The 19,802-nt window shown below is 35.2% G+C and overlaps 1 protein-coding gene across 5 annotated transcripts in view; it reads left to right on the forward strand.

Annotated features, from left to right (window-relative positions):
• Positions 1-19,802, forward strand: part of HSPBAP1 (HSPB1 associated protein 1) — a 69,778-nt gene that overhangs the window by 7,476 nt on the left and 42,500 nt on the right. Inside the window, exons 1-2 of one of the 5 annotated variants that reach the window (XM_081736053.1) lie at positions 6,513-6,650; positions 16,257-16,466. The exons of 1 other annotated variant lie outside the window; for it this stretch is intronic. In XM_081736053.1, coding sequence (XP_081592179.1) covers positions 16,275-16,466 — 192 coding nt within the window. In that variant the 5' untranslated portion in view covers positions 6,513-6,650; positions 16,257-16,274. Of the gene's footprint in view, positions 1-6,512; positions 6,651-12,583; positions 12,676-15,236; positions 15,454-16,256; positions 16,467-19,802 lie in introns of those variants that run through there. 3 more of the 5 variants (XM_081736054.1, XM_081736055.1, XM_081736052.1) reach the window with 3 other exon arrangements.

The raw sequence follows: 19,802 nt of genomic DNA on the forward strand, positions 1-19,802 counted from the left end.
TTCAAACCCTGTCGGAAGGTTAATACAGTCAAATGAAACTATCCGTTGCAAGAATTACAAAATATCGAACACACAGCAACGTCATTAGGCAATAAACTAAAGTCTAAATTGCAGCATACGTAAAATGCGCTATGGTCCACATTATTTGTGTTTGACACTTTATTTCCTTTTCATACCATTATTATACACATTAAACATCTCCGGAATCCTAGATACGCTGGTAAGAATAGATTACGATTTGGATGTTTTAATTCTGGAAAACTAACGACAAATCCCGTGTCGGTGTCTCTAGATGACACCACATATCTTTTGCGACCTGACCAGTCCTGAGTAACTTTGATCATCTCTGCTGGAATGACTTTAGGATCACTCTTTTCAGTCTCCGGGGACAATCATCTGCAGAAGAAGGAAGGAAGGGTGCCAGAGAGTGCGTTTTAAACTCGACCCCTAAATCGGAATAAGGAGGCTCGAATGATTTTTCTTTTTTGCTGCTAGCCAGATAACTGATAGGTGTTAGATTCAGTAATTTTAAATTTTTATATGCGTATTCTCGTTACAGTATTTACCTCCACAGTGCGCGAGAACTATTGTTTTCATTAAAGTTTACGTTATCATGGTGGTTACACATAGGATATTTGTAATGTACAATGTAGGTTTTACCCAATTGAGAAGAATGAATAAAAAATAAATAAATAAATAAAAGAACAAATAACAAAATTACCAATCAAAATTGAAAGATATGTGCAAAACAAATCTCAACTTAAAGAACTTAAGTTACTAATTCGCAAGTAATGCCTAATCCAACATATTTGCGACTTATATCCAGTGCGGATTAGTAAATTACAATCGCTGCATTCCAGAATAAAAACCGATGCAGGCAATAAAAATTGTCAGTTTTATTAGGTCCTGTCTGCTCAACAGCTTATTTTCTGCTCTTTGTAATAAATGGGAAGTGATCAGGAACACTTATTATACTGAGAAATTCGTTGGCTTCCTCGGAGTTCTGATGCGGTTTGAGCTTCGTGGCGAACTGAGGTTGCTCCTTATTAATTCTAATTTGAGTTAACACACAATTTAACGATTTCAAATGACTTGCTTATTTGGCAGCATTTTTAACATATTGACTCGAGTCTTCAGTGTAGCGTATCTATCACCGTCTTCTCTGCGCAAGACCAGAAGTTAAATTTGTGATAGCTACATCTGTTTGGAGAAACAAAAATGAAGTTCCTTTCACATTTTTAGTGGTTTGATTGATGTTAATAGATAACCCCATTTTAGTGATATTGCTGAAAGTATGATTAAACATTTGACATTATTTGCGTCTCTGTTTTCCGATGAACTAATGAAAAGCTGACTTTTAGTACTTGGAATATAGATTTTCTTCTGACGAAGAGAAACAACTTATTGAGCTGCCTTGTGATTCGACATTCAAAGTAGTGTACGTACCCTTTGTTAGCGTTACCCGAGTTTTGGTTCCTGTCTAAAGCTGTTTATCGTGTAATTCCCAAGAGGGCTTTAGGACACGTAATGCCATTTATCACTATATATTTGTACGAGACAACATATTCTCATCTCGTACATATGGAAAAGGAATAGAGGAACGTACGTAACGTGGAGCCAGATCTACATCTGAAATTATCTAGTTTTGATCCAGACATATGGAAGTTGACGTCTGAAAACCAGCATCACCCAATACATTAGGTGAGTGTTGAATTCAAAATATTAAACCTACTATTGTATTGTCATAAATAGCACATTTAGTGCTGTTAAATTATCAGTTCATTTTTATGATACGAAAAATATATTTTAAAATATATATATATATATATATATATATATATATATATATATATATATATATATATATATATATATATTTTTTTTTTATTTCAAGAGGAGCTGTGGAGAATTAATAGTTGTTAGAAGGGGTCCACGACATCAGAAAGATTCGGAAACACGGCTGTAGGCTGTAGAAAGGCGATATTTTGCGAAATGCTGCTTCTAAAGGAAATAAAGAGGCTTCAATTATTATTATTATTATTATTATTATTATTCTGCCGTCGTAAGCGAAAAGACCTTAACTCCACATTTTTCGAAAATCGAGATATTGGTATGGGAATGTTCGTAGTACAATTCTGCATCCACCTAAAGTGAAATTGACGTGGTTTGACCAATAGGTAGGACGTAATGACGTCATGAGTGTTCACCTTATGTTCAAAACTGTAACTGAAAGTAAGCAAAAAGACCTTAAGTGGCACTTCATAAGCAAAAATATTTAACTGTATTACCACACAAATTTTAGATCGTGAAAATATATTTAATAAAGCTTTACTGAAATACAACAAATTTGAACGTACAGCCTAAGCCAAAACGCGTTTTGCTTATTTTCTCGGAAGTATGCGAAATGGAGTTAAGGTCTATTCGCTTAACACGGCATTATTATTAGTATTATTATTATTATTATTATTATTATTATTATTAATATTAATAATAATAATAATAATATCGCCAATCTCCAAAAGTATTAAGTATAGAATCTTGAAATTTGGCATAAATGTTCTACTTTCACACTGGCTCTAAATATTTTTTTTTCTGCAATAAGGTTAAATATTTTTTGCCATTATCGAGATCTCAGAAACTGTTAAGCGTGGACTCTAGAAATTTTGTATACGAGGTGTGGGTAGCTATACACCGACGGAGTCGTCGTTCTCACTCTTGGTAGCAGCGCTGGAAGTCTTCAACTGGTATGGCTTTTAATTGGCCGATCACAGTCTTTTGAATGTTCTCCAGAGTTCCAAAATGACGTCCTTTTAGGATATGTTTCAATGTTGGGAAAAGGAAAAAGTCACAAGGACTCAAATCAGGTGAATAGGGGCCTTGAGGAACAACAGTAATGTGTTTTGAAGTCAAAAATTCACTGATGGAAATGGCCGTGTGACACGGGGTATTGTCATGATGAAGCATCCACTTGTCTGCAATGTCTGGTCTCACATGAATCACTTTTTTCCTGAGTCTTTCAAGGACACTTTTATAAAACACTTGGTTGACAATTTGTCCTGGTGGAACAAATTCTTTTTGCACGATACCCTTACTGTCAAAAAAATTCAAATCAGCATCGTCTTGATATTTGATTTGCGCATTCGACATTTCTTCGGCCGAGGAGATGATGGAGTGTGCCACTCTTCGCTTTGCTGCTTTGTTTCAGGATCGTACTCAAATATCCAGGATTCATCATCTGTGATCACACAATTGAAGAATTCTTGGTCATTGGCAATCCTCTCAAGAAGATGAACGCACACGTTTTTCCGATTGTCCTTCTGTTCAGTTGTGAGGTTTCTCGGCACCATTTTGGCACAAATCTTTCGCATGTTCAAATCGTCTGTCAAAATTTGATATACGGTAAAAGTGTTTAAATTTAACTGTTCAATCATCATCCTTGTTGTTAAACGACGGTCTGATCTCACAAGAGTGCTCACATGTTCAACGTTTTCGTCATTTTTTGAAGTTGAAGGTTTCCCTGAGCGAGGTTCATCTTCAACGTGTTCTTGATCTAAAAAATTATTTGTGCCAGCGGAAAAATTGTGCTCTTGATAAGCAGTGTTCCCCATAGGCTTGTTTCAACTTTTCAAAAGTCACACTGGCGGATTCACAAGTTTAACACAAAACTTTATTGCACAACGTTTTTCTAAATTACGATGGTCCATTTCTGTAACAAACAACAGAAACAAAACTTCACTGATGGCGCTGTCAAAAATAATGTGTTAGCTGTACGGAGTTGTAACTCGGGCTGAAAAAGTGGAAGGGATATACAAACCGGTCTAGCACAGGCTGGTAGACACAACGTTGCCAGTCTCATTGCTTTTCTCACACACCTTGTATAAATATTTCCTGTTTCCTATAGTCTGAGGAAGTAAGGAAGGTTTACAGATCTAAAGTTGACCTTGAATATTTTCTTCGGCTTTTACCAGATCTTCAGAACTCTTGGGCAAAAGAACTTGGAATTTTATACAAATGTTTTCCTTGAACACACAATAAGAATATTTCATACAAGAAGAGAATTTGACTAATTATTAACACTGAGAAAACATTTAAGGTTAGCGTAAAAGGACAAGTTTTGCCGATAGATGGCACTACAGTCTTCGTATCTCTCCCATGTATTTTTTACCTTTCACGAAAATTTACAATTTCTCGTACAAATTTCAACCTAGAGACTTTAAACTTTTAGAGAAGGAACTTCATAACCTATTAAAGTGAACGAACCTTGCCGATTTTTTTTATTTAGAATTTTCTTCATTGTTCAAACAGTTCCATTGTTAAAGGTTTGGATATCCATTTCAACAATCAACCAATTTCAACAATGAAGAAAATTCTAAATAAAATATCGGCAAGGATTATTGCCTTCGATAGATTATGAAGTTCCCTTTCTAAAAGTTTGAAGTTTGTAGGTTGAAATTTGTAAGAGAAATCGTGATTTTTTTTGTGAATGGTAAAAAATACATGTGAGAGATACGAAAACTAGCGCTATCTATCGGCGAAACTTGTCCCTTTAAACCAACCTTAAGGTCGATTTTTGGAAAATTTGGTTTGAGTGATATAAACTTTGAGTAACAATTTCCACGAAACGAATAAAAAAAATATTCGATTTAGGATGTAAGAAAGCGATTTTACAACATAATTTTGAGAAAATAAGGTCCTTTAAATATATATATATTTCGGGATGACAGAACTTTACTTAAATTTGGCTAACTATTTCTATGGATTTGAGTAACCCAGCGTACCGTAGTCGCTAACGCTCTCGCCTTTGGTGCGAGAAGTCCCAGGTGTGATTCCAGGTGGGGACATTCGGTCTGGACAGCTTTTTTAGACCAGCGATCCTGAATGAGACTTTTCCGGTGTTTCCTTCCTTCGTACTAGGCAATTGCGGGGATGATCCCAGATCGTTTCCTGCCTTTCTTCTCCTTCCCTGGATGATGTACTCGTCGAGAGACGACATTGCTCATACATGATGCACTTAGAGCCATACATACCGGTAATGCCGAAAAATATGTACTGGTATTAAATAAATAAAAAAATATGGATTTGAGTGAATACTATTTCCTGATGCGAGAACACTACTTAATTCTGTCTTGATGTGAAAAGTTATTTAGAAGGAATTGAGGAGCACTTGTGAGCATAATTTTAGCAAACACAAACCTGCATTGACAGATATTTGAAATCAGAAAAATATATGTAGATTTTAATTTTTTTATATCCTTATTTTCGTGTAAAGAACAGGCATTCTGCTAATTCTTTCACAAATCATTCGTCCTCTTTAGCGAACAGATATAATTGTTGGAAGTAAAACTAGAAATTTAATTTGATAGTAACTTTTCAGATTTAGGGTGGCCAAAGAAATCATTATTCACATACTCTTTCACCAGTTTTTTTTTTTTTTCTTCTTACGCAGTGCGTAAAACAATACCTCGCTTCGTATAGGCGAAGTTGAGAGAGAGTACCAATAGTGTTTGTTGTGGTTGCTACTGGAAGCAAGAATGTGATCTGTAATTAAGGGTGAGTATTGAGGGTTATTCCTATCACGGCGCACTATCTGCGTTTCGCCGAAGGTCCTGCGAATAGTTGAATCAAATCAGCGTTGCTAATTTTTCTTTTTTTTAAAAAAAAAAAAAAAAAAAAAAAAAAAAGTGGCTCCTTAGTCACATTCTGCGTACGTACTTACGTTGTATTAGTAACGACTGCTTCACTATAATATTGTTTTCTTAGCTACCACTCTCTGTTGGTTCGCGATTATCAGATAATTCGTAGGACGTTAAACTAAATTAAAAAGAAAAAATGTTAATTATATAACTTCGATTAAAAAAAAAATAGTTTTCTGGCATGGGCGAGTCCTGTCGCGGATTCGAATTCCACTCGGGCCATGGATATTATGAACTCTTCTTGCACTATTCATTTCTCATCATCATCTTTAGCGTAAAGGGTAGAATTGTGGGACGTAAAATTCAAAAGTACAATACATTACAAAAAAGGGAAATATTCATTGCTGGCATATAACATGTATATATATTATTTACATTGTTTGTGTTTTGACTTATCAAAAGTTAGATCTCCGTTAAATTTAAAGGTCATCAGATGTTCGTTAGTTGTTGTGTTATTTCAGTGACTAGCTAGATAAGACGATACATAAACTGGACTTTTTTTTAACATAAAATTATGGTTTCAGGCATTGAAGGATAAAGGTTATAGGAGTCTTTTGATGCAAATTGGTTCCGGGTCAACTATTCCCAAGGAAAATTTATGTGATGATTTTAAGTTGAACTATTATCGTTTCAAAGACTCCATTGCGGAAGACATAAGAGATGCTAGTCTGGTAATCAGCCACGCAGGAGCTGGTACTTGTTTGGAAGTCTTAGGTGCAGGAAAGCCATTGGTGGTTGTGGTAAACGAAGAACTGATGGATAATCATCAAATCGAATTGGCGGAACAATTATTTATAGATGGACATGTTCTTTATTGTACATGTAGTGGTCTTACACAAGTTCTCCAAACAATGGATTTGTCAACATTGAAGCCTTTTCTACCTGGACAATCAGAAAAATTTGCACGACTTTTAAATAATATTTTGGGATTTTAGTAATATTTTATAAATTATTACAGTAAGTAATACGTAATATTATTGTTTGTAGAGCTAAACTATATGACTTAGGAGTAACAATTATCTTTTAGGTCTTTAGAGATAAGTTCACAGCAGCTATTTAAAGTTATTTACAATGAATATGGTCGTTTGAATAATGAAAACATCTTAAAAGAATATGAAGATTCACAACGGACTCTGATGCATGTAATTAAACAAAGTGTCTTATTAACCATACACATTTCTTTTCTCATTATTCTCCTTTGTTAAAGTTAGATCTTATGACTGATGGAAGTTGCCGGATCCACGAATTCTTTCCCAATAATTAGCTTTCATTTGTCTCTATTATCCTAAAAGACGTAACCGTGAGACGTTAAGACTTTGTTTCACTTCACTTCTTCCTATGAGAATTTATTCTGTATTGAGAGAAAGTAGGTAAATCAAACATGTGTATCTCTACCTTTTTTTTGAATCCTAACAGTACTTTTCTGACTTGAGCAATGTACAGTTATTTTTATTCGTTAAAATACTGTACATGATTGTTATTTATTTACTTTTTTTTAACTTTTTATAAAATACCCCAGGAATTGTTCAGGGTCTTTGGGGCTCACCCTTACGCAGCGCATGCGCCAAGTTCAATTGTGCATTAATGGAATCTGCAACTAAACATAATATACATTCTCTTTTACCCGACTTCGATCCGACATTTTGTTTCCGAATTATGGTTGTTTTTGCATTCTTCCGACAAATTTTCGGCTGATCATAGCGCCGAAAGGAAGCATCTTTACATTCAGGTTGGACTATCTTTTGTCTTATCTTCGTGTCAGGAATCACCTCCCAAACGTTATCGGTATTTTGAATTTTGAAACACTATATATATATATATATATATATATATATATATATATGGGTGATTTCACGAAAAAGGGAAATTTTCTGTCACGGGCATTTCTTCAAACTACTACTAGAAAGAATCACCTCATTTTTATTTTGTTTGGTAGTAACCGTCACAAAGTAGGTATGCCATGTATAACAGTTTGCAAATATAACACGAAACATACGTAAAAAATTAATTATTACCCAATTTCTCAACACCGTGGGCTGTCACAGACTACAGTTGACTGATTTTAATCAATAAATTACAACTGAAGTCGCAAATCAAACATCATTTAATGGTAATTAAATGGAAGAGAACACTTCAATGTTTCGGTTTTGTGGAAAGTAAATCTTTATAACGATTATTTTGGAAAGCCTGACTATGCTTCGTTTCTGTCACCTCTATTTCGTCTTAACTCCATGGCAATAGAAAAAATTATCATTGCTCTCAACAGATAGCATGGTCGTCCACATTGGCAACACCCACAAGAAGACAAGGCAGACATGTTTGACTGAAGAATGTGTTAAAAGCTATAGGAAAAATATTTTTGTGTGTGGAAAGCAGGTGCGTATATTAATTGATTCTCAACACCATGGTATTTATTACTGAATATATTTGTATGGTATATACCTTCTTTCCCTTGAGAAACCTACGCCTTAACGTAGAAAATTCGTACACAATTACTCACATGTACTGGTTAAAAAGTGGGCCGGTAAAAATAAATTATATTCGATTTTCTCAACTCCATGGTTCTCAACTCCATGTCCATCTGAAAACTAAGGAATCCACGGTGTTGAGACAAGTCACGGAGTTGATAATCCTGTAGTGTTTGTTATGCTCATGCTCTTCCAAATATTTGTTCTTTCAATATATTGATAGAAATAAAGCTCGTTTATGGTCTAGTGACTGGTATGCTCGCCTTTCGTGCGTGGTTCTGGGTTTGTTTCCCGGTGGAAGCTCAAAAATTAATGGTGTTTACTTCGCACAGTAAGGCAATTAAAAAACTCATTTGAGTAGAGATGTACTGAAACCTGATCGCGCAGACCATCGCAACGGTCGTAGGAGCCGACACGCTGACCACGTGTCATTCACACTCAAAGACCGGCTGGAGGGTCCTAGCCCATTTAAGGAGTGTTTCGCGGAAGTTCAGATTTGGGGCTGTCAGGTAGCCGGAGGTAAAACTTCAGTCAAGTCAAGATGGATGGTATCTGTTTTTAACCTATTGACGTCTGAATCTTATGATCAACTAATTGTTTTCTTTTCAGAGATTGTCGAAGAGTCTGAGGGCAATATGCGGACAGTCAATTTTATGACGCGGATCGGGAGGAATTTCTCCTGGCCTACTAAACCTGACGTTTAAAAAGCGTTGGCAGTTGTCATTCTGTGTAGACTAGAACAGCCCTTCCCTGTTTCCTCAAGACATTTCCTTCATTGGAGTGGAAAATGAGGGCTACTTAACAAAGAACATCGAATTATCCAAAGAAAACAGAAGTGATGAGTGCCTTACACTGTCATTTAGTGTGCATTATACAGGGCGTTTCAAACAATACCGACAACATTTGGGAGGTGATTCCTAACACCAAGATAAGATTAAAAGTATAGACCAATCTGGGTGCACAAATGCTTCCTTTCGCAGTTATAGGCTGCCGAAAACATGAAAAAAAAATTAACTTTGAAGGTGAAGGTCCATAGCATAAAACTATGGGACCTACCGTAGTAGGGTCAGACTTCACTTAGGAATTAGTATGTGCGCTATCCAAATATCCATGTTTCAGAATCTTGCGGTACTTCCACAACAACTTTTATAAAAGTAGTTGGTGAGTACTTCAGATTATACGCCCGTAACCAAACTCCCTCTATAAAAATTGCTTCATGAGTACCTCAGGATTCTGAAACATATTTTTGGATAGTGCACATATTAGTTCCTAAGTGAAGTCGTGACCCGGCTACGGCAGATCTCATAGTTTTGGAGCTATGGACCTTTAAAGTTCATTTTTTTTCATGTTTTCGGCAGCCTATAACTCCGAAAGGAAGCATTTGTGCACCCAGTTGTCTATACTTTTCGTCTTATCTTGGTGTCAGAAATCAGCTCCCAAACGATGTGTGTATTGTTTTGAAACACCTTGTATATATACCAAATATACGGTACAAATACACTTACCAAATGTTGAAAAAGTATTGCACTTTCGACGTGTGGACTTGATCACACAGAGAAGACAAACGGTTTACATAAGCTCAGAAAACAAATGAAGTAGACAATAGACAGGTTTAGTGACTACTTCGTCTGTTTCGTAAGCTTATGTAAAAAGTTTGTCCTCTCCATATGATAGTCAACATATTGAAAGCGCAATAATTTTTCAATATTCGATAAGTGTATGTGTATTTCTTTTTTCTTATTTACGTTACATATTCATATATATATATATATATATATATATATATATATATATATATATATATATATATATATATATACAGTGATTTATTTGTGGATTTTGTAGAAGGGGGGAATGTTTATGCAAGATTGTGTTCCGTATAACAGAACAACTTTAAAGTGGGGTTGGTACAACGATATTTTTAAACCTACCTACTTTGAAATTATGGTACTAGTTCGATAGGAGACCCCCAAGTTCATCATTTTTTAAACTTTTTTATTAACAATTTTATGATAAAAAACGGATAGGTACGTTAGATAAGATTTGGTTAGATGCGTTAGTTACCTTACTACTTTTTGTCCTACTGCTGAGGGCAAGTGTAGAGCATCCAGTAAAAGCCCTATAGTTGCATTGCAATCTGCACACCTTGTCATAACAAGTGTCACATTCCTACGTAAAACGGTTTTGCTATGACAAGTAATTCTTTAGTCTGTTCTAATTTGGTCCTTAAAGACCAAATTCCCAGCCCGAACAATAAATACAACAAAAGGTAAGAGTTTACTTTGGGCAGAACAGTGATAGGTGCACATATATTTGAGCCTAATTTTATTCAATAGAAGGGGAAAGACGCTACTATATGTCATTCCTCATTATCATAAGTGTTTTCGTACCATTTTGCTCCTTGTACTTAATAAAATTAGATTCAGGGATGTGTGCACCTATCAATCTTCTGCTAAAAGTAAACTTTTGGCCAACAAAATATACTGGTATTAAAATGAATCCAGAATTAAACAAAGACAGGGTTAAGCTGAATCATGATTTACGGCATGTTATCTAACACTGTCTTTAGAAATTAACAATACTTTCACACCGTACCTCACTTTAGCAATACGTAAAATAGTGTAGCAATACGAGGTTGTTTTATATCGGATACTGTCTTTTTCCCAGTTGATTTGTTGGTAGTAGCATGATGTCATGATGTCCATTTTTTATCCAGCTGATGGCATACTTTTCTGCATTGAACGAGGTAATATCTGGTCCATTAACATTTATGAAAACAATAAATTCGAGGGTTTTTACAGATAAATGGTTTCTAGTATCAGTATGTTGGAAGTTTAAGCTGGAAAAGCTTCTCTCACACTCTGCAGAAGAAACTGGAAGAACACTGATTTCCATGTTAAGATTTTGTAGATTTGGGCCAATATTAGGTTTCATCTTATGCTCTCCAAATTCCTGCAGAATTTTGGCTGAATCATCAGAGGAAAATTTTAATTCTTTTATTTCTAATTTTTATTTTTTCATTTCTTTTCTTTTCTTTTCTTTTTGAAATTTACATTACTTCTTTGTCGCCGTTTAACTTTCTTGCAGACAATTCTTCTCGCCAATTGGATTGTAGCAAAACCTCGGCCCCACTGAATGTTTCGAGCGTATGTTATCTGCTAGACCCTTGCAATCTTATTTTGTGGTACTTCACAAGAGAATTGTCTAAAGGTTTTGCCAGCGAGACTCCACAAAACTGAACAGTTTCTTCAAACTGACGTTAATTGTTCCATGGACATGCCGCCTTTTTCTTTCAACGCTTCCAGAACATTTACAGTTTTTCAATTTTGCTTATTACCTGTACAAGGAATGCAGACCTTTCTTGTAGAAACAGACTAAGAATATGTAGAGGTTCCAGCGCATCTCGGATCATGGACATTTCATAAACAAAATTCCACTTAGTGAGTTTTACGTACAGATCAGAAAATATTGCACGCTGCTGAAAGCTACTCTGCAAATTTGTAGAAGCTTCTCGAAAGTGTTCCACTAGCGCAGGGTAGGACTTCCGCAATGCTTCTATTGAACGGTATGAACAGCCTAACCACCGTACATCAAAAACTTTAGTATATTATAGAGGCGAATACTTAGTTCTCCAGATATTAATTCGATTTCTCTCCTGTTCTTCGGGGAACATTGAATACACACTGTGCAATCGCTCTACAAGGCTTTGAAAATGAACCATATCTGAAATCGTATTTACAACGTTGTGAACAGCCAGTTTCCAGATTATGACTCATGCAATGAAACACGAATAAATTGGTGTCTAATTCTCTCTGGAGTAAAGAAACAGCACCATTTATTTCGCCTTGCATGTTATTTGCGCAATCAATACAAACTACTATAGGTCTTTCCCGTAATATCAATTTGGAAAGATTCATACTTTCACATATTTTAACTATGGAATTACAACCCCTCTGCCTGTTGTTACCTATAATTCAAATAAACCTAAAAATAATTTGCTACACACCTGATTAACTACAGTACGGATATACACAATGAGATCAGATTTATGAGACACAGTGGAGGATTCGTCCATCATTAGCGCGAAGGGTTCATCGGAATTCGCAAGATACTGGGTCATTTCTGTAGCTACAAAGTCAATAATATTTGAACACGTAACATTAGAGTAGAGAACTTGTTCGAGGTTCATTCCATTTATTTCTTACTATTTAATAAGATGCACGGTAAACGAGAGACGATTTTGCACAATAACATAGGCAGTTTTAAGTATCACAGTTGTCTTTTTAACACGAATTTCATTCACAATTAACACGAAAGCCTCTTACTTTGTGTGCCGGAATTACTTGCCCTTTTAATCATCAGGAGCTTTTCTTTTATTAAAATATAGTCTAATATCCATTTCCTTATGTTCTTTTTAAGTTGTTAATCAGTGGTATCAGCTGCAAGATTTTTCTTCGGGAAACAATTCTATAAGCAAGACCAGCATAGCTCACGACAATAAACATACTAAAAAGGTAAAGAATTGTTACTAAAATATGGAGTTGAATTACTGTACTTTAAAACAGATTGTATAGCCTAAGAAAGGTGGAAAATATCTTCCCAGGCTGGGAAGATAGAATTAAATCTAGAGACAGGGAAACCAAAACTTAGAAGGGGGGAAATTCCCAGGCTTCCCTGGCTACAAATAAATCCCTGTATATATATATATATATATATATATATATATATATATATATATATATATATATATATATATATATATATTATATATATATATATATATATATACTCAATTTTGGAACCTTCATTAGATATATTTTCATATGCTTGCAGTATTTTCTGGAGTATTTTTGTATAACAAATTACGTGTCATCTAGTTTGTTAGAATTTTATTCAACATAAGGAGAATAATTCTAACTTACAAAAACTATTGGAAAATTATTTCTATTTTTATGTAAATTATAAGCTTAATCACTTATAAACCAAAACTTATCACCCAGATGTATCACGTTTCTCAACTCCACAGCAATTTTCAACTTCGTGTTAACTAATCTCAACTCCGTGACCTATGGTCTCAACTCCGTGGGTGCTGAAAAGTTTATTATTTTTTATTTACTACACCAAATAACGATTCAGCTCTGCTGAACACCAAATTAACATGTACTTAGTAGTAGTAAGTGCATGTGATATTTTTATTGAAATAGGCGACCATCAACGGAACAAAAATTTTCCAAGTGAAAATTTCCCTTTTTCGTGGAATCACCCATATATATATATATATATATATATATATATATATATATATATAATATATATATATATATATATATATACAGGGTGCGGCACGTAAAACCGTCCCGTAAAGTGAACACATAAAATGAAATGTAATGTATTGAATATGATTAACTACAACACATAAATTAAATGTAATGTATTGAATATGACTACTCACCTTCACAGCAGCCTTCACAGCAGGTGCTGAAAGTGTCCTCTGCCCACTTCAACACACATGTGAGCACGATTGAGGAGATTCATATATACCCTTGTCAGTTCTTGTGTTGTAATGCTATTGGTGACATCCTGGATCCTGGTCTTGAGTTCTTCAATTGTGTGTGGATTTGTTTCGTATACTCTTCCCTTTAACAGTCCCCATAAGTAAAAGTCACACGTGAACAAGTCTGGTGACCGAGGAGGCCACAAGCCTTTGCTGATTGTCCTCTCTGGTGTAAACATCTCATGCACAAGGGACAATGATGCAGCTGTCCCCTTAACTTCAGTTCCCTTAAAACACGTCTGCAATTTCTCTCACTCGCATGAACCTGTTGACTCAATCTCCTGGTTGACTTTCGAGGACTTCTTGTCATTATCTCCTCCACCTGCATCTTTAATTCAGGTGTGCAGACAGATGGTCGTCTGTTCCTAGGAGCATTTTGAACCGATCCTGTACGCCGCCATTTTTCAATCAATTCCTGAATGGTGCTTTTTGCTAGCACAGAACGTCCTGGAAATTTCTCCCGAAACAAATTCTTTGTTTTCACAAAGGATCCAGTGAGAATAAACCCTTCAACAATGGCAACACGCTCGGGTATCGAATACGGCATTATCACACACTGACACTCACCCGGCTTAACACAACGATGCCTTTTTCTCAACTGGTTTCGACAAGTTTCACTGGCTGCGGCTGCACGTGACTGCTGCAGGTCACGTAAGTCGACCCGACCTCGACACGCCATCTCTTGGTAGGAAGGTAGATTATTTAAGTGTTGCCAAAAACACAATATACCAGAATATTACGACGGGCCGGTTTTACGTGCCGCACCCTATATATATATATATATATATATATATATATATATATATATATATATATATATATATCTCAGGGTGGTCCTTAATTATATGGAGAATTTTTTTTTCGAATTTCTTTCCTCCCAACCCCTAAATTGGTTCCATGTCGGACCAAATTAATAAAAAAAAAAAGAAAAAAAAAGAAAAGGCCCAATTGAAAAATATTTAACCGAGCCCCAAGCGAACTAAACTTTTGAATGCACTTATATCATATTATATAGTATACGGCAAAAGTTTGGAATAGACCCTTGACTTTGAAACGGCTGAAGGGAAAGAGATCATATTTTGGATAAACGTAGTGGAGATGGATCCACACCTGCAAATGAGTAGTACCATAATTGCGGCCATCTTGAAGTCCACCATTTTGGATTCAGACTCAAAATTTTAAATAGAAACAGGGTCGTGTGACAGAGCTTTGGGGTAGCTTTTTATCACAAATACAGATTTATCTTTATTTTCGACTTATCTCTGATCATATAATAGTCATTACCTTTATAATAACAGTTTAATATCCTTTAATATTGTCTTTTCTCATAGTTTACAGAAGTATTTTAAAAGAGGCATATAAAAGTAACAAGAAAGCAATTATGTATGTTATATAATAGCACATTCCTATGTTGAGTGGCACAGTGCACACGAACCTATGTTGAAATTATTTACATGAAGTACGTAAAAATACATACTTAATAAAGATTCTAAATGACAATAATAAATCAAAACTGAAGGCTGTGAATAACTACTCAAATTCTATTACCTGATTAAACCAATCTTTCCTGTATTCACTGACGATCTGCAGTATATATTGTTTTTCTTTCTTGTCCTTAGAATGCTCCCGTATTCTTGTATCAGTTTCACACCTCTCTCTGCCACATCGTTCACCAACATAATGTCTTTCAATGCCTCCAACCCACGCTGAAAGTTGGCATCTTGTTTCCAAGTAGATGGTATGTGTTTAGAAAATTTGTATTTATAGAAAATCTGCGGAAACGAAGCCCGAGAATTCTTTTTGTTTAAAACTGTTAACTTCTGCTCAATAATAATAATAATAAAATTAAAGCTATAAAATAATGTACATTAAAGCTTAAGAAGAGTTCTTTATATTCTAAATTATTATTATTTTTTAAACTAGTCGATCCAAATATGATTCCTCTCAATATGGCCTATGATTTAGGAAAAGAAACAAATAGACGAATTTTGGGGGAGTAAATTTTGTGCCCCCTGGGCCAAATGTGTTTCTTTCAAAATTTAAGTAACCTGTCACAACAAAGATGTAGGACTAATGAAGGATTAGAATGAGTTATCTCATTTTGGGAAAGGATGCAGGTTGTGCCATTGATTATAGTTATTGATTCATTTATTATTTTTTTCAATGCTAAACTAGCATTTCATCCATTTATTGAACACCAGAGGACTATACGTCAAGCAAAAATATCAGTTAACAGGGAAAATGTTGGGTAAATAACACAGTATGTGACACTAGTCTTGACGTAAATGTATGGATGTACTGCGAAATTAGTGCAACGAAACAATGTGTAGCGATCGAAAGAAGATCGAGAAGCACTAGTTTAAAAATTGAAAAGCTGTATAGCAAAGTTAATTATGATTCAGATGTACTTCAGTTATATAATAATCATATATTTACTTTATTATGATAGTAATATAATTCTACAAAAGTACTTTGAAAATGTGTATGTATGCAGAAAGTATTAATTAATTCTGAAATTCATTAGCTGATCCACATTTGCAGGAATTTGTGACGTGATATATGATGGAAGAAGTAACTGGAATTCCGAGCTCCGTTTTACGGAATTTAGTACTAAACGAGTTACAACAGCCTGTTGTGTTTCATTCAACAATTAAAAACTGGAAGTGCTTATCATGGTCATTAAATGATTGGGCAGAAAAATTTGACGGCCTGACATTGCCTTTTCGTGTGGGAACCAATGCATATAAACAAGTAAGTCTGTTATAGTATTGAAGTTTTTTTTTAAATACATAGAGCTACTTAATATGATAGTATATATATATATATAATACCATAAATAGTGTCACAACTTTAGACATGAGTCTTAGCAAAACATAAGTCATTGCTGGTTCAGGTGCAGAAATAGAAGGTGGTTTGTGTAAACACTCGTTATGCAGTGGGGTGAATACAAAAACCGTGTTACTGTAATAAGACTACATAAGGAGAGGGAAGGAAAGAGGGGAAGTTTTCAAACTTCTCCAGAAGCTGAAAATCTCGATAAGATACGTCTATCACACTATTCAGCTATATGTTGAAACTGAAACTGTAAAAAACCGCGTTAGACTCGGAAGGCCATAAACAACGCAGATAACAGAGCTCATGAAAGTAGGGCGGCGCGTATGCGAAAATTGCCAAAATGTCTGTGACGCTTGTATTGAGATGTGAATTGGAACTAGAAGCTTACGAACAATGTTCTGGTAAAAATCCTCTCAAATGAGTTAAAGAGTCAGAGGGTCATAAAACAGGGTATATGTCGGTCTCGAAAGTCATGAAAAAGTCACGAAATCAGAATACGGTCGTGAAAGGGAAGAAAAAGTCACGAAATCAGAAAACGGTCGTGAAAGTGAAGAAAAAGTCACGAAATTTAGCTTTTGAGTCACGATCGCTAATTTTTTTTTTTTTTTTTTTTTTTTTTTTTTTTTTTTTTATCTGTACAAATATAAGTATAGTCTGGAAAATTTTGTTCTACAAAACGTCAAATGATGATGTAAATTTAATAGGGGATGATAGGAAAACAATAGAAAGAAATGCAGAGGTCTTATTAAACGCTTGCAGGGACATGGGTTTAGAAGTAAATGCAGAAAAAATTAAATACATGGAAGTTCGTCGGGATTGTAATACGGCAAATTATGGATGCGTTAAAATATTGAATAATACTTTTGATAAAGTGGATACTTTCAAATATCTAGGATCAGTATTAACAGACGAAAACCATATTCACGAAAAAATTAAATGTCGACTAAAAACAGGGAACTCGTGTTATTATTCAGTTGAAAATCTCTTGTCGTCGCGAATTCTGTCGAAGAATTTGAAGCTTAAAATACATAAGACGTTAATCACGCATGTTGTTCTGCATGGTTGCGAAACATGGTTGCTTACTCGGAAGCAAGAACACAGATTGAAAGTATTTGAGAACAAGATCCTGATATGAATATTCGGACCCAAGAGAAACGGGAATGGCGGAAACTTCATAACGAAGAACTGCATAATTTACACGGTTTACCCATCATAGTCTCACGGGTCATCAAGTCTAGGAGGCTCAGGTAGGCAGGTCATGTAGCCAGGTTGCAAGAAAGTAGGAACGCTTTCAAAATCTTAACTGGAAGACCAACCGGAAAACGACCATTAGAAGACCTAAGCACAAATGGGAGGACAATATTAAGATGGATCGCAGAAATAGGAATATAAAGTAGAAACTGAATGAAATTGGCTAAGGATAGAAGTCAGTGAAGAGCTTTCGTGAAGGCGGCATTGGACCTTCGGAGGCCATAGAGTGAGTTAGTTAGTTTCAAAACGTCAAACACCAAAAATGTCTATGGTCGGCTTTAGACGCTACCAAATCGCAAGCAAAGCACGCTTCTATCGCATGCATGAAAATTCGGCCCAATTCGCATCCAAATTCGCTCTTGAAAATGTTACTAAATTTTATAGTTTGGGAAAGAAAAGGTCACGAAAAAATCACAAAATTTCATTTTGGAGTTTTAGTAGACACCCTGTAAAATGCAAAGCATTTGCTGATTCGTTACGCAGCAAATGGGCACAGACAAATAGTCTTCGTGGATGAAAAACTTTTCACTGTTGTGGAAGCATTCGGTGCTCAAAACAACAGAGTTTATACCACAAGTTCACAAGAAGCTACAGAGAAGCCTCTACTGGTTCAGATGGGATATGATCCTGCTTCAGTCATGGTGAGTTGTAAGGTACTACTGACTTCCATTTTTGTGAGAGAGAGATAAAAACAACCAAAGTATACCAGCGAACTGTCTTGGAGAGATTGGCGAAGGATCTCAACATCTCTCTCTTTCATGTCCAGGTCTAGAACTTCCAGAAATATTCGTCACCCGCTCATAAGGCTAAGAGCACTAAGAAGTGGTTGGAGAGGAGTATGCCAGACTTCATTTCGACATCTGATTGGCCTTCTGCTAGTCCAAACCTCAGTAAGATTTACTTCTTTTACGCAGTATATATTTTTCTTCGATACATTATAGATGAAAAAATCTTTAAAATATCGGTGCTTGGGGTTCCTGATTCGATCCCAGCTCGCGCGTGTGAACTTTGTGGTGGACAAACACCGTGCTCGTGGGTTTTCTCGAGGTTCTCCCGTTTCCTCCCCCTTTCTTAATTCCACCATTTTCACTTATTTCTCATTATCACCGTCTCTACCCTAACCGGCATAACTGTGGAACGTTAAACTTAAAGATTTCATTTTTCACTGTAGCTGCAAAATGGTCTGGCTAGAAAGACTGTGGCTGGCGAGTACTTGCAAGCAAGATATTTCAAGCCCTGTCTGTATATCTAGAGAAGAGGTAGAATAGTCACATATCAATACAAGTAGTTCCGGATATTGTTTATTTTATTCATCTTAAAGTGTTTTTTACACAATTGTTTCGTGATACTACCAACTACGACGAAGTACACATACATAAATTCTAAGACACAGGAAATTGTACATTGCGTGATTCCTGAAGAAATTATTTTAAATCTCCATTTAAATATTCATGAATATTGTAAAATAGGTGCTTCTGCAGCAATTGCTTAACCTTGTGTTTAAAAGTATTAATGTCTAATTTCTTATATTGGTATGGTAGTTCATTGTACATTTTTATTCTCCCAGGTAGATATGATTATATGATTGGATTTTCTTAGCCAAAATCTTGGTAAATGTGAATGTGTAGAAATTCTGGTATCGTACGGCTGAAAAATCTACATTATTTTTAAACTTGCTGTATGAATGTATATATGAAACTTTTTCGAAAATACATACAGATGGTTGCTATAATTTCAATGCTTTGAAGCAAAGTCTGCTAGGCGTAATAGGAGGCATAGAAAACTTTTTTTTTCTTCAAGAATGTCGCTAGAGCACAATTCCCTCAAGATGTAATTCCGTGTATTAATAAAGAATGATAATTGTATGTAACTTAATTCTAAAGTTAAGTACTTAATAATATTTGACTGAATTTATGAAACAAATACATATCCTTTTGTGTAACTTTTTAGATAGTTCTGTTATATGCTTATTTTATGATAGACTTTCTGATATCCAAACAC

Source organism: Thermobia domestica, chromosome 13 (genome assembly GCF_964235325.1).
Source record: "Thermobia domestica chromosome 13, izTheDome1.hap1.1, whole genome shotgun sequence".
Lineage (NCBI taxonomy): Eukaryota > Metazoa > Arthropoda > Insecta > Zygentoma > Lepismatidae > Thermobia > Thermobia domestica.